Source organism: Taurulus bubalis, assembly GCF_910589615.1.
Source record: "Taurulus bubalis genome assembly, chromosome: 10".
NCBI lineage: Eukaryota > Metazoa > Chordata > Actinopteri > Perciformes > Cottidae > Taurulus > Taurulus bubalis.
The window spans coordinates 8,200,949-8,213,199 of NC_136598.1; the positions used below are offsets into that span (position 1 = coordinate 8,200,949).

General features: G+C 43.8%; 1 protein-coding gene across 1 annotated transcript in view; it reads right to left on the bottom strand.

The window, feature by feature from the left end:
• Nucleotides 1–12,251, bottom strand: part of robo2 (roundabout, axon guidance receptor, homolog 2) — a gene marked incomplete at both ends in the record, with an annotated part of 149,853 nt that overhangs the window by 21,022 nt on the left and 116,580 nt on the right. Inside the window, 7 exons of the mRNA XM_079224466.1 lie at nucleotides 1,674–1,716; nucleotides 4,449–4,475; nucleotides 5,394–5,582; nucleotides 6,542–6,713; nucleotides 6,808–6,932; nucleotides 9,552–9,783; nucleotides 11,613–11,734. Coding sequence (XP_079080592.1) covers nucleotides 1,674–1,716; nucleotides 4,449–4,475; nucleotides 5,394–5,582; nucleotides 6,542–6,713; nucleotides 6,808–6,932; nucleotides 9,552–9,783; nucleotides 11,613–11,734 — 910 coding nt within the window. The remainder of the gene's footprint in view (nucleotides 1–1,673; nucleotides 1,717–4,448; nucleotides 4,476–5,393; nucleotides 5,583–6,541; nucleotides 6,714–6,807; nucleotides 6,933–9,551; nucleotides 9,784–11,612; nucleotides 11,735–12,251) is intronic.

Genomic DNA, 12,251 nt, shown 5'->3' on the forward strand with positions numbered 1-12,251 from the left:
TTCTAGATTAACTCTCAGGGAACATGCCGTCATTAAGCATTCAGATCCTGGGATGTAAAGGAATCTCCATAGCAACAGTGTTACTGAAACCTGTTCACTGCGAAGCTCACCCCATTCTCTCTGCCGAAAAGGAGTGAATCTGCTTTGCAAAAATATTGATCAGTGCCGGGATAGGAAGTTATTACTACCTTCTAATTAACATATCCCTATTGGCAGGGGGATAAGAAATGGGCCCTTATTGGCTTTTATCAATTTCAATTGAGCAGCCAAAGTCAAATCAACCAGGTCTACCAATCTGCAGCCTATTCATCTTCCATGAATCATTTATTTTGTGATCGATTAAGCGTAATTGTTCAGTCAGGGCAATTTGGCAGGAGCCAATGAGAAACTGGAAACAGACGCGGCTTCATTTGCTATTGTCTAATTAATGCAATAAACATCTCATGTAACAAATGAACACATTCTCCTCTGATACTCTGCTACACATTCTCACTCTCAGGGCAGATGGGCAAGTTGCAACATCTGGGATTTGATGGCACCAGAGTGACTAACGGATCAGGGGCGTGTGTTAGAGTTCCAGACTGCATCCTATTCCAGTCTTGTGAAAACTATTGCAGTCGCTGCTGACTAAAGATATTACAAATATAGAGCAGCACAAATACAGATATTTCAAGTCCCATTCGCTGAAGTGAGAATCAGAACCACTTATGTGGAAAATTGAAGGAAAAACACTACAGCAGAAAGTAGATGAGAAAAAGCACGGCAAGTGGCGTGGCTAATTCATTGAGAGCATGCTGGCAGCTCACAGAACAATATCAGCAAAATTGTCCATTGTGGCCCCAAGTCATACACACACCGTAACTGAAAAGGCATAAATATCAAAAATCTGCAACCAGACTGCAGACAAGACACATTCCCAAAAGCCCAGAGACACACAGGGTCAGATTTAGTTGGCAATCTCCCCGTGAGTGTTTGAGATCTGGAGGCTTTACCTAGTCAGGTGTGATAAGCAGTAGATAGACAGAAGCCCAGGATTCTCAAGGGAGTCTCTTGAATACCCACAAAGGCTCAGTAACCGGGGTCATTGAGATGTGCCCTATTCTCTGTAGCCCTTCTCTCTTTCACTAACACACGCTGAAATGGAGCAGGCGGTATGGGGGTGCAAGCAGGGTACCTCCGCACACCTCTCCCTTGGGTAATTATTTTTACATTATTACATGTGCTCAGATCCCAGCCGCCCACGCAAGGTGACAGGCAAATTTATCACTCCAGAGGGCTTCTGGGTTGCCAGTAGCCAGCAGCGGAAGATAAATGACAAAATAAAAGCACTCTCTGCTTAAATTGTTTCTGTTAATTCTGTTGAGGAGATTTATGAGTTCATCTATCGATGCATGAACAGAGATGTGGTAGAAATGTATATTTGCGTCGGCTTGCATGGCAGGCACACAAACAGGTATTGGCTATCTATCAATCCATCAGTCATTTATCAGTGTTAAAATCAAAAGCTTGCTGTAGACTTAAGGCATGACAGTGGAGGAGATTTTGTGTTAAGACATGTAAAGCTTCAGACAGATCGAATAAAACGACAATGATGGAAGATTTATGTTGTATTTGTTTGTGATATTGCACATGGATACTGATTGCCGCTGTTTGGTTTCTGGTTGGACACTCACCTTCCATTGCTCATCAGACCACCGTCCACTCTCTGGAATGTCACTAAAATTAGAGAAGAAAGAAAGAGGAAGAAGAGGGAGGAAAAAAGACAAAGCCAAATATTAAGTGTTTCTAGTATAACACACAGCAATCAACCAGGATGTATTTCCACCATCAAGATAAGATACATTGTCGGTTCGGTGTTGTCCAGTTTGCCCTTGTGCTTCAACAGCAATGTATTCATCCATTCTTTTTTTATTCAATTTTTTACACAGCTAGATAGTTGATGAATTCCCTAAGAGATCCCTCTGCGTCCAATGCCTTTCATGAAAATTAAAAAAAGGGAATTGCATATTGCTTTGCTTTGCATAAATGGAGACGTCATGTGCTCCTCAAGGACAAGATGCCTGATGAGAGGCAAAACTCATTTCATCTTTCTTATTTTGCTGCTGAGTTATTATCAGATTTGTGATTAAATCTCAGCCAAAAAATGATTAGAAAAGGCAGAGGTCTCATTAATCACATTGAGTTTTCTATCTACAGGCGTGGAGACTGAGTTACTGATCCTTCAGCTGGCAGGGCTCCCCAGAAGCCATGCATGTGGCCTGTTCCATTACAGTGATCTATAGATAACAAGGGCCTCTCTTTGTCAACGGCTAGTAAAACTCCATGGCTCAAAGTGAGAACCGGCTGTGAAGGATCCATTTCATCTCTGTTCAACGACCATGATGACAAAGCAACATGTAAGCATGTAAAAACTTCAAGGGATCACAGGAAGCACGAAAAAGCAGCAAACATTTGGGAAATCACCTCATACTGATGTGGGGGAGAGAGGATGGAAAAAAAGAGAGCTGGTTTACTCAACAGAGGGAAGGAGAGCTGTTAGTAATTTAGCTCATTTGTTCCACAGATGGAGATTAAAGAGAGGAGGCTGAACACTCCTCCTCTCTTTTCTGTTTCATTCAGGTTGATTCCACAACAAGCCCTGGCATGGGCGAGAGAGGGGGCTTTTCTGTGGGTGACGTAGTAACAGATGACAGGGTAGAGGAAACTAGCATAATAGATTACAGTGGCTGCTAACATGACATTTTAATGTACCATCAACATTAGCTGAGTTTACGTAATCCAATTTCCTCAGACATGTTTAGGCTTTTTGTGAAGAGAAACACAATCTAAAACTCGTCTGGTATGAATATCGACACAGTTGATAGTGTATTTATTGCATTTAGGTTTAAGCAATTGACCGTTGGCAAGTGGAATTAAAATTCCTGCTAACAAAGGTTTTACCAGATAGAACCAACACTGCAGGTCTGCCTGAATAAAATATAGCTTTGACAGCTCGAGACAGAGTCCCTTATTCCGTCATAGCTAAAGCCATTTATCTTTGTTCCACCACCAACAAACTTGCAGTAGAGCATTCTCTGTCGTTTGAGAGAGCACTGACAGGCGGAGGAGGGTGGAGGCGAGGGGAGGCTGTGCGGCGGGAAGGCCTCTGAAGTCCCTATCTGTGCTCAGGCACATTTCTGGGCTGCTGTGGAAGACTTTTATGTTAGCCAGAGTGACACGGTGGCATAGCTGTGCCTCTCGCCTCCGTCTTCCAGATAAGCACTTTCTCCAATATGAATACAGATTAATCCCTTTTAATAAGCATTAAGGGGGTGGACATAATCAGTGTATAAAAATCCCATCAAATCTCCTTCCCGCTGGACGTGTGCCTCAACTGTATAGTGATTTACCTCGTGTTCTGACAGCTTTAGGAGGCTGAGACAGGACACTCTCGATACATCAACTAATTGTCAATACAGAGAAGCACTGTAAGGCTCTTCAGCAGCACTCTGGCTCATGTTCGAAAAATCACCTCACTCTAACTCTATAATCGCTGCAAAATTTGACCTTGTTTTGTGCTTGCCACTCTGAACTCTTATCGCCAAATAACCTGCTTCCACTGTGGCTTTTCTGAGGTGCGCCTCCAATTTAAAAGAGATAACTTTCACGAACATATTAATGTGTTCCATAATCTGTTGTTACAGCTGCTGTGGAACGACAAGAGTAAAATGGGGTTTTGGCTGTAGGCTCCACATGGACCACATAGCTACAGCTAGATTATTTAACAAAATAGATAATTTTCATATTAATCTTCTCAGTTTCTCTGATAGGCCGCTCTTCTGTCAGTCCACTCCATCTACAGACAGACAGTGACAATACAACACTGTTGCAGCCACCAAAATTACTCTATTTTAGCAATGAACAAAATGTAGCCAAGGCAGTCAAATGTGTCACTGAAGGGGGGGATCATTACAAGTAAAGAACACAAAAACTATACAGAAAGAAAAGGGGGAAAACAATCCAATACACCACCCAGCTTCCTAACTGACACCTACGGAGAACAGATGTATAAATTACAACACGATCTGAGTCTTAAAAAGAAAACAAAGATGAATAAGATTATTAGAGGAGAAGGAAAATGGGCAGTCGCACCCTGCACTACAAGAAAAATAAAAGATACACAAGACAGGATGAAATTTCATTCAAAAACAGAAACACACATACACACAATTACGACACAATAGTTAAATAGGGCTGTAGGTTTGGCAGGAACAACGGCTCAAGTTTGCAGGGCTGGGATCATGGCCAATAGCAAATCCAGATTTCTTTGACTGGCAAATTTGCTTCTCTGTTTGTATTGGCAGTTTGTATTTGCTTTGGCCATGACAATCCAAGCACAAATACTATAAGCAGGCAGGAGATGAATCTGCGTAAAGGTGGGGTGAGGAGACGGGACAAATGAACAGTACCTGCAGGGGTGAAGGTGAAGGACTGGACTGTAAAACAAGAAGACAGAGAAGTTGTGCATTAATAGCCTGCAGAGATAAGTGGTGCTTTAGGGGTATCTGCACACCGGGGTCGGGGTCAGGCCAGGAGGTGCTGAGGGTCAGAGAATGTAAGACCACATCGCTGCCCAGAGTGCAGAGCGACAGCCAGGAAAGCAGCCGGCTAGGAAGCCACAGAGGTGTAGAGACGGTGGCACAAGCCAAAGAGAACACACAAACACGTAAATGAAACAAAACTAAAATGAAAAGCAAATTAATCAGATCAGCTTGTAGTAGCTGCCAATGTACTTATTATTGTTGACTTTTTGTATGTGTTTCTCTTGGATTTCTGCTTGCTAATAAGACAAGAACTAATGTTAGTACATAGCGTTGCACTCACTGCAACGCTAATGCGTCAGTTCATTTCTGTTTTCTGCTCTCTAATTAAATCTTGTACCCATCCTTGGCAGGGCATGTGGACTTGGCGGTTGCTGGTATTGACTGGGGGTCATTCAGTAAGATGTCAGGGTCAGTGTGTGGGAGGAGAGCTGGACGAACTCCAACTTCAGTGACCAGCGGAGAGTTCAGTCTGCCCACTCAGCTCGACCACCCTGGGCTATTAACCAACACCGTGGGTGGATTTGTCAAAAAAAACTGTAGCCCTCTGAAAATGATTCACACTGACATCTGTCTCCCTCTTGAGCTTTAACACCTTAGCAATATCAACCTCACTCTCGCAACTTCTACAATGTTTTAATCAAAACTGTACTGATTAAGACTGAAAGATGGCAGCGTGTAGAATATTCTTGCTTTGACAGAGGAGAAGGATTATTTGTTGAATGGTAGATGGACGCTACATTGTTTGCTAAGGCACAAGAGCAGCATGTCATTGTAAATGTGCATGGGTGGACAGACTATGATCAGTCTAACCTGCGTAGTTGCTCAGGCCCTTTCGCTTCTTTCTCCTCCAGTAGAGCCAGATGCTGAAGCCCATCAGGATGACCCAGCAAGCGCCTCCAATACCGGCGATAAAGGCAGGCTGTTTCACCACATCAGTGATCTGCTCTGTGATGCTGTTGTTCCGGTTTCCATGTATAATCACGTCCCGGAATTCCTTACCTGAGGTCACGGGGATAAACAAGCAACATTAGTGTGATGCTGGGTGGGTAGCTACTGGAGAGAAACAGGAAATAACAAAGCTGTTGTGCATGTTTTGCTGCTTCAAGGTGAGTCCATAATATCCCAACCGCTGTTCCCAACTGATACACTTTTTCACTGAGCAGATATGACACCTACAGATAAATCAAGACAGGGTTAGGGCTGGATTAAGCTTAAATAAAGTAGGTCTGATGAATTTCAGCTAAGACCAAGGGAGCAGGACATGGATCTAAAGGATGTGCAGTGAAACGTAATGTACAGACTGAAAAAGACAAAGCCTGAAAGCTTATAGCAAACCCCCAGGTGAGCAGGTTGTTTGCTAAGCTCGGCCCCTAATTCACTCCATGGCCGGTAAAACACACCATGAGAAATGAGAGGAGAGGATCCTGGTCTGTATTGATCTCCAATCGCAGCTCACCCTGACTAGAGAGCCTGCCACTATTTCTTGGAGCATGATAAGACTCAAACTCAAACAAATGTTTCCACACATTGACAAGAACAAATATACGCACTCATGCAAAGCTGCACAAATGCGCTTCATCTTTTATATTACTGTGTAACCACATGAAAACACACACCCATCCACAGACACACAAACACACAAGATATTATATCTGCAAGCTTGGGGCTCTGCTCTCGGAGATGGATTATGTGAGTGACACTGGGGAAATAAGAACATGCTACAGGCCAAGCCATCAGTTATGGGTCAAATCAGGCACAATCTGCCTCAGCTCCACATAAATCATTTGTGGTCAGGTCACATATAAAAATGGTAGTATTTTAACAATATTATCCATTTGGGCATTCCTAGTATTTAACATAAATATTCACACTATTTTTACTGAAATACAATCTTCTTTGTGAACAGTGACATTGACATAGGGAAACATTTTAATTTGCCTTTTGTCACTCCAGCTTACCGATGATAATAGAATGAGGCTCGCTCTTGATTCCAACCCCTGCACTTGTGCTGGCAGCCACCTCCACCCGGTACACCACTCCCACCTGCAGCCCGCCCACCACCACTGAGCGTATGGCTGCATCCACTGTCTTATTCACATGGAAACGTGTCTCATTCCCTAGACACCAGATCTAAAGCAGAAAGGGGGAAAAAATAGAGTGGCACTTGATTCCATTTAGCTTCGATAAGTTCAATGCAAATCCACGTCGACTCGCTGAGACAAACCTTGTACTCTTGGATGATGCCGTTCTGGTGGTCTGGTGGAGGGGGATCCCAGGAGATGCTAATGGAAGTGCTGTTCTGGTTTCCCACAGTCAGCACTGTTACCTGCTGAGGAGGTGCACTGGGAGCTGAAAGAAGAGGCACAAAGTAACCAGGTCAACAATCAAATGCATTATTCTGCAGCTCAGCAGAAGAGTATGTAGCCCCTTGGAAAGACTGGGATGCACAGCCATATTGTACATCTGCATGTGTTTTAACAGGAGCTTACAGACACACACTCTATCTCTCTCTCTCTCACACACACACACCAATTTTTCCGAGGAATGTTATTCTTCGGGGATGGCACAGGTGGGCTGAAGGCTGTCAAGATGTCTCATTAGAGGAGGATTTACATGAAGACAACGGCAGGTCTGACAAGGCTATAGCCTTTCTTTAAGGTTTCACTATGATTTAATACCTCATCCTCTGCTCCAGCCTGGTGGATTTGTGCAGACAATACTCATATTGATTTGTGGAATGACGGTCTGGCACAGTCAGGCAAGTGCTCTCTCAGTCAAGCTAAGACTCTGGCACCGAGCGAGTCAGGGCGGCACGCGGGTCAACGAGCTTAGAGGATGAAGCGCAGACGAGAAGGAAATATGAAAAAAACTAAACATTTTAGGGGAAGGAAACAAGGTCTCAGTAAACATATTGAATGATTTCATCGACCAGCCAGATGAAACTAAAGCCAGTAGGTGAGGATCAGAGGGAAGCTTCAGAGCGAGGCACATCTAAATGGATCGGCTCTAGAGAGTGGATAGAAACAGGACAAGTCCAAGCTTTCCTGAGCCTCACTCTATTATTCTTATGGCAACAATTGTCTGACCCCACAAGGGGTAAAAGAGGAAAAATAAATAATAGTTGGCTGAACTGGAAATAACGTTTTCAAAATAATGTTTTCTCATTTCCGCAGTGGCTGGCAGGAGAGCGGCACCACAGCAGAATACTGACAGGTCAATTACTCCTGGGCTGCCTCTCTCTCACCTCGCCTCCATCCAAAATGGCACGTGTCACCCTGTAAATCTGTGCTCATCCCTCAGCGCGATTGGCCACACCGGCCCCCAGAGAGCCAGAAGGCCCTGGCATGGTGGAAGATGAATGGGTCCAATGATGAACCCAACACCTTGGCCCGATTAGAAACAATCTAGCAAGGGTGCATCTGATCAGCCATCATGCTCAGGCCTCTCCAACGCTGCATTACATCCAGGTGACAAAGTGCTGGATTGGTGTGTGGCAGCAATCAGAGACAATGTCGTTCAAAGTTAATGCTATGAATGATTTAGCAGCTTATTATCATGCATATTTGTGCTAAACAATATACATTTTTCAATAGAGGCCCCCGGAGGCTGTCCTAATAGAGCCATTAGCGGAGTGATGTATTGGAGGCAGGAATGTGACCCCCTGTCTCTCTCACGCACACAGAGTGCCGTGCTGCATGATGAAGGAAACAAACATATCATATCTAGCTAATGCAAGGCAGTGGGTGGTGTGAGGAGACCTGTGGCCCTTCCCCAGAGATATCCATCAATATGAATGAAGATCTGTCCACTAGAAATACACTGACACAAACATTTCTGATTTCCTTCCCCCCCTAAATAAGCATGCATTTGCATACAATATATGCATCCTTAGTGACTTCTTAGACAAGCATTCAGTGGGAATCAGATGGCAAACAGAGTTAATTCATCAGCTACATGACATGACTGTCCAGATGGAGAGTGAGAGAATGTGTGAAAGAGGAGAAGGGAGACTACAAAGATGGACATGCCATCGGAGAGCTGAGCCTACTGTAACCCTGCATCCATCTGGACCTGCTCAGGGGATTCTATAATTGTGTTAGCTAATGGACAACCCAGGTTTTAATCACCCTCTGGATCAAGACTTTTCTATCCATCCAGCGACCCTTCTTAGTAGTCCCAGGGTCTCTGAGGAGCCTCGAGCTGTGTGTTTGATGGCGTATCAGCTATGACCAGGCAGAGCAGCGGGCTTGTGACAGAAATAGAAAGTGGTCGAGCTCTCGGAGGGACTGGGATGCAGATAGAGCAGAAGCGGGGAGTGTTTTCAACACTGGTAATAGCTGGGACATGCAGGTTCCGGAGGCCGTCAGGAAGGTGGTGTGCTGGCATGTATGTGTTTTCTGCATGTGTGTGTTAGTGTTGGGGACAGCTGCAATGTGATGGCAGTTCCACTACAGCAGTGCGTGCACTGGCTGGCTACAGGAGATAGGGTCCCTCTGAGAAAGGGAAAATAAATGGGCCTGTCACACGGACAGGATGTGAACTGTCTCCCGTACATGCAGGCCTAAATCTGCTGTGGCACGGTGAGCGTTGTCTCCAGTATATGGAGTCTGTATTTGTCTCTTTGTGCTAGTGTAACCACATGTACTGAGTGTCTTTCCTTCAGATCACATCAAAATTAAATTTCAGTTATGAGACTCGAAGGTTGGCACTAACACCACCAATCATAAAAAAAAGCACAGCAGGAAGGTCAGACAAACGGGCACAAACATGCAGACACGCACACATCCATTCGCACATATACCCTCGACTCTCAGTGTCAGTGAGAAAAAACAATGTGAAAGCAGCCTACGGGGTCATGTGTCACCCGTCAACCCACATTTGTAGGGGACTCACAACAGTTTGAATCCCTATGTTGTTTTGCTCCTGACATAATCTTTAAAACACTCAGCACAATCTTCTTTTTCATACCTTCTTCTGTCGTCCGTGATGTTCTGGATTCACTGTCCATGCCTTGAAACTCGTTGAAATAAGGACGGACCTTGATCTCATACACAATGCCCTTCTTGAGCGCGGAGAGGATGACGCTGCGCTCGGAAGGGACCTTCACATCCTGGGTCTGCCAGGGTCCTGGTGAAGGCAGTCCTGAAGTCTGCCTGTACAGAACTCTGTAACCCTGGATGAACTGGGACTGACGATCCACCTGAGAACAGGAAGGAAGACAAGATAACCGTTGTGTTTCAGTGCAAAAAGAACTGCACAGAGGAGATTTGTAGACGCTTACTTGGGCCAGCCAACTAGAACAAAATAAAAGGATGTTTTTTGGCAATGTATTCCTTCCTCACAGGATTGCATTCATGACACTTTAGAGGCTGTTGCTGGTTTAATGGGCCTTTTATCACAAGCTATGACACACTTAGCTCAATTAACGCCCTGACATTACCTCATTCACACAGCGACCAGCCCAAAGTGTTCCCTCCTCGATTAAAAAGACTTTCCGTAATGCCACCTTAAAGGACACATGCATGTCTCCTATCTATTATAAATCCTAACTAGTGACACCGGAAAGCAGCCCCCCCCCCCTCCATACAGACACCCTGGGGACATGAGGAGAATACACATCAGAGGTGATAACAGCAGATCTGTCCCATAGAAAAGACGGAGAGACTGGAAGTCAGATAGCCCCCTGCAACACACAGAGGACCCCTCCCTTAAAACTTGGACCCATTTAGCCCGACAGAAAATGCAGAATTTATGCAGAGGAGGAGCGGACACATAACTCATTGTAATGGCTTGTTAACAGTAGAAGAAGTTAGCAGGGCTTTGAAGTGGGATATTAAGCAGCTGTTTTCCGCAAGTGTAGCCAGAGTAAATCAGCAAAATGGATCCCCTGCTTGGTGCATGACTTTTATTAATGGAATGATTTGGGAATATAAAAGCTCTCTGAGAATGGCCCCTCTGTTTACTGAAAAAGATTGATTGGGTAGAAATGTTTCGTGTTGATTGTACGTTACAATCATAAAGCACTGCTTTAGAATAAAATAAGCGACCATGTCTTGGGGTGAGACTTATTACAGGGGTCAATAAACATGTCACCAGGAAAACTGCTAATGTGGTCAATTTGCAAATGAAAACAGGCCACTACGTGATGGGTGTATACTGTAAATACCAGCAGCTGATTGATTTAAAGCACTACAATCAAAACAAACATACACATAGCTATATAGTATAACCCCCTCAGCTTTGAATATTATATAAAACCATTGTTGTCCTCAATAGCATGCAATTAAATATAAAAACATGATTCCAAAGCTGTTTTTACATTTTTCACATGTAATAAAGAGGCCTAATTTTGGGACATAATGTGATTCTTGTTGTGAGGCAAGAACCGCGATAAGCACATACACATGGTGGAAGAGCAGGTGTGTGTTTGTATTGCTTGTATGTATGAGTGTTAAGGAAGATTAATGCATCATCTCTTGACAGTAGGAAAATAGGAAAACTCGTATTCACAAAATCCAGTTCAACCACAAACATTCATTGCAATCTAATTCCATCTGTGCAAAGTCTTTGTTTCAAGAGGGAAGCAGCTGAAGATATATGGAAGATTGATGAACAACCAGATGTCTCTGACATCTCTTTTGATGGTTAAGAGAAACATTTTTTAGCTATTTGATGTTCTGTTACTTTTAAGTCATCAATTACAGTATTTCAAAGCAGCATTCTCAAGGAGCAACCGGACTAAAATCCCCTGACATAAAATGAATGGTAGCCTCGAGGTGCACCTTTTTGGCTTCAAAGAGGAATCTTAGAATACAAAATATCTTGACTTAAACACTCAATTTTACAAAACCAAAAATGAATGTAAAACGAATTAAAGGAGATGAGAAAACCACATATAAAAGTGTATGTATCGGAGTTCTTCAAGTGCAAAGCCTCAAGCTGAACAGATGAAAATGAAGTACCTACTGAAAGTCTAGGGTTAGTTAAATATATTTAAATTCTGGGTGCAAAAAGACAAGCTGCACTTACCGTCCATGTGACCTGAATTGTTGTGGGACTCAGGACAACTGGGTTGTGCAACCGAACTATGACCTCACCCAGCTCCTTCTGTACGTGCCGGTGGTCGACACCCTGGGCCGGAGGACTTATATCTATAAGAGAGCAAGAAGAAGAAAAATTGAGAGAGATGGCTAAAAAAGGGGGGAGTGTTGCCCACTCACTTCCACTTGATTTTCACAAGAGTTCACTCAGTTTCACACAATAAACCTTGCTTCATCACCATCAGAAGTGGAATGGTAGAAGAGTGACTGAATAGACCAATCGGCTTCAACAAAGAAGAGTACAATGGGTGATCACGGCTTCATTTGAAGAGCAGCAACTTCATCTGCATTAAAATGACCTCATTCCATGTTGTATTCAGGCTCCTGTCTAGTCTGAAGAAAATAAAGCAGACTTGGACTGGCAAAGTGATCTAGATGTGTGACTTGTCTTACTGTGAGGCCTGCCTGAACAACCTCAACGACAAATAAACTCTGAATGTGTGACCTGAGCCATATAAGATGGGCGATGGACATTATGGCACTTTTTTCAAGCTTGTTTTCCATTTTGCACATGTACTTAAAAAACTCCAGTGTATGAGATACTGTGTGTAGTTAAAGCAAATCCCAG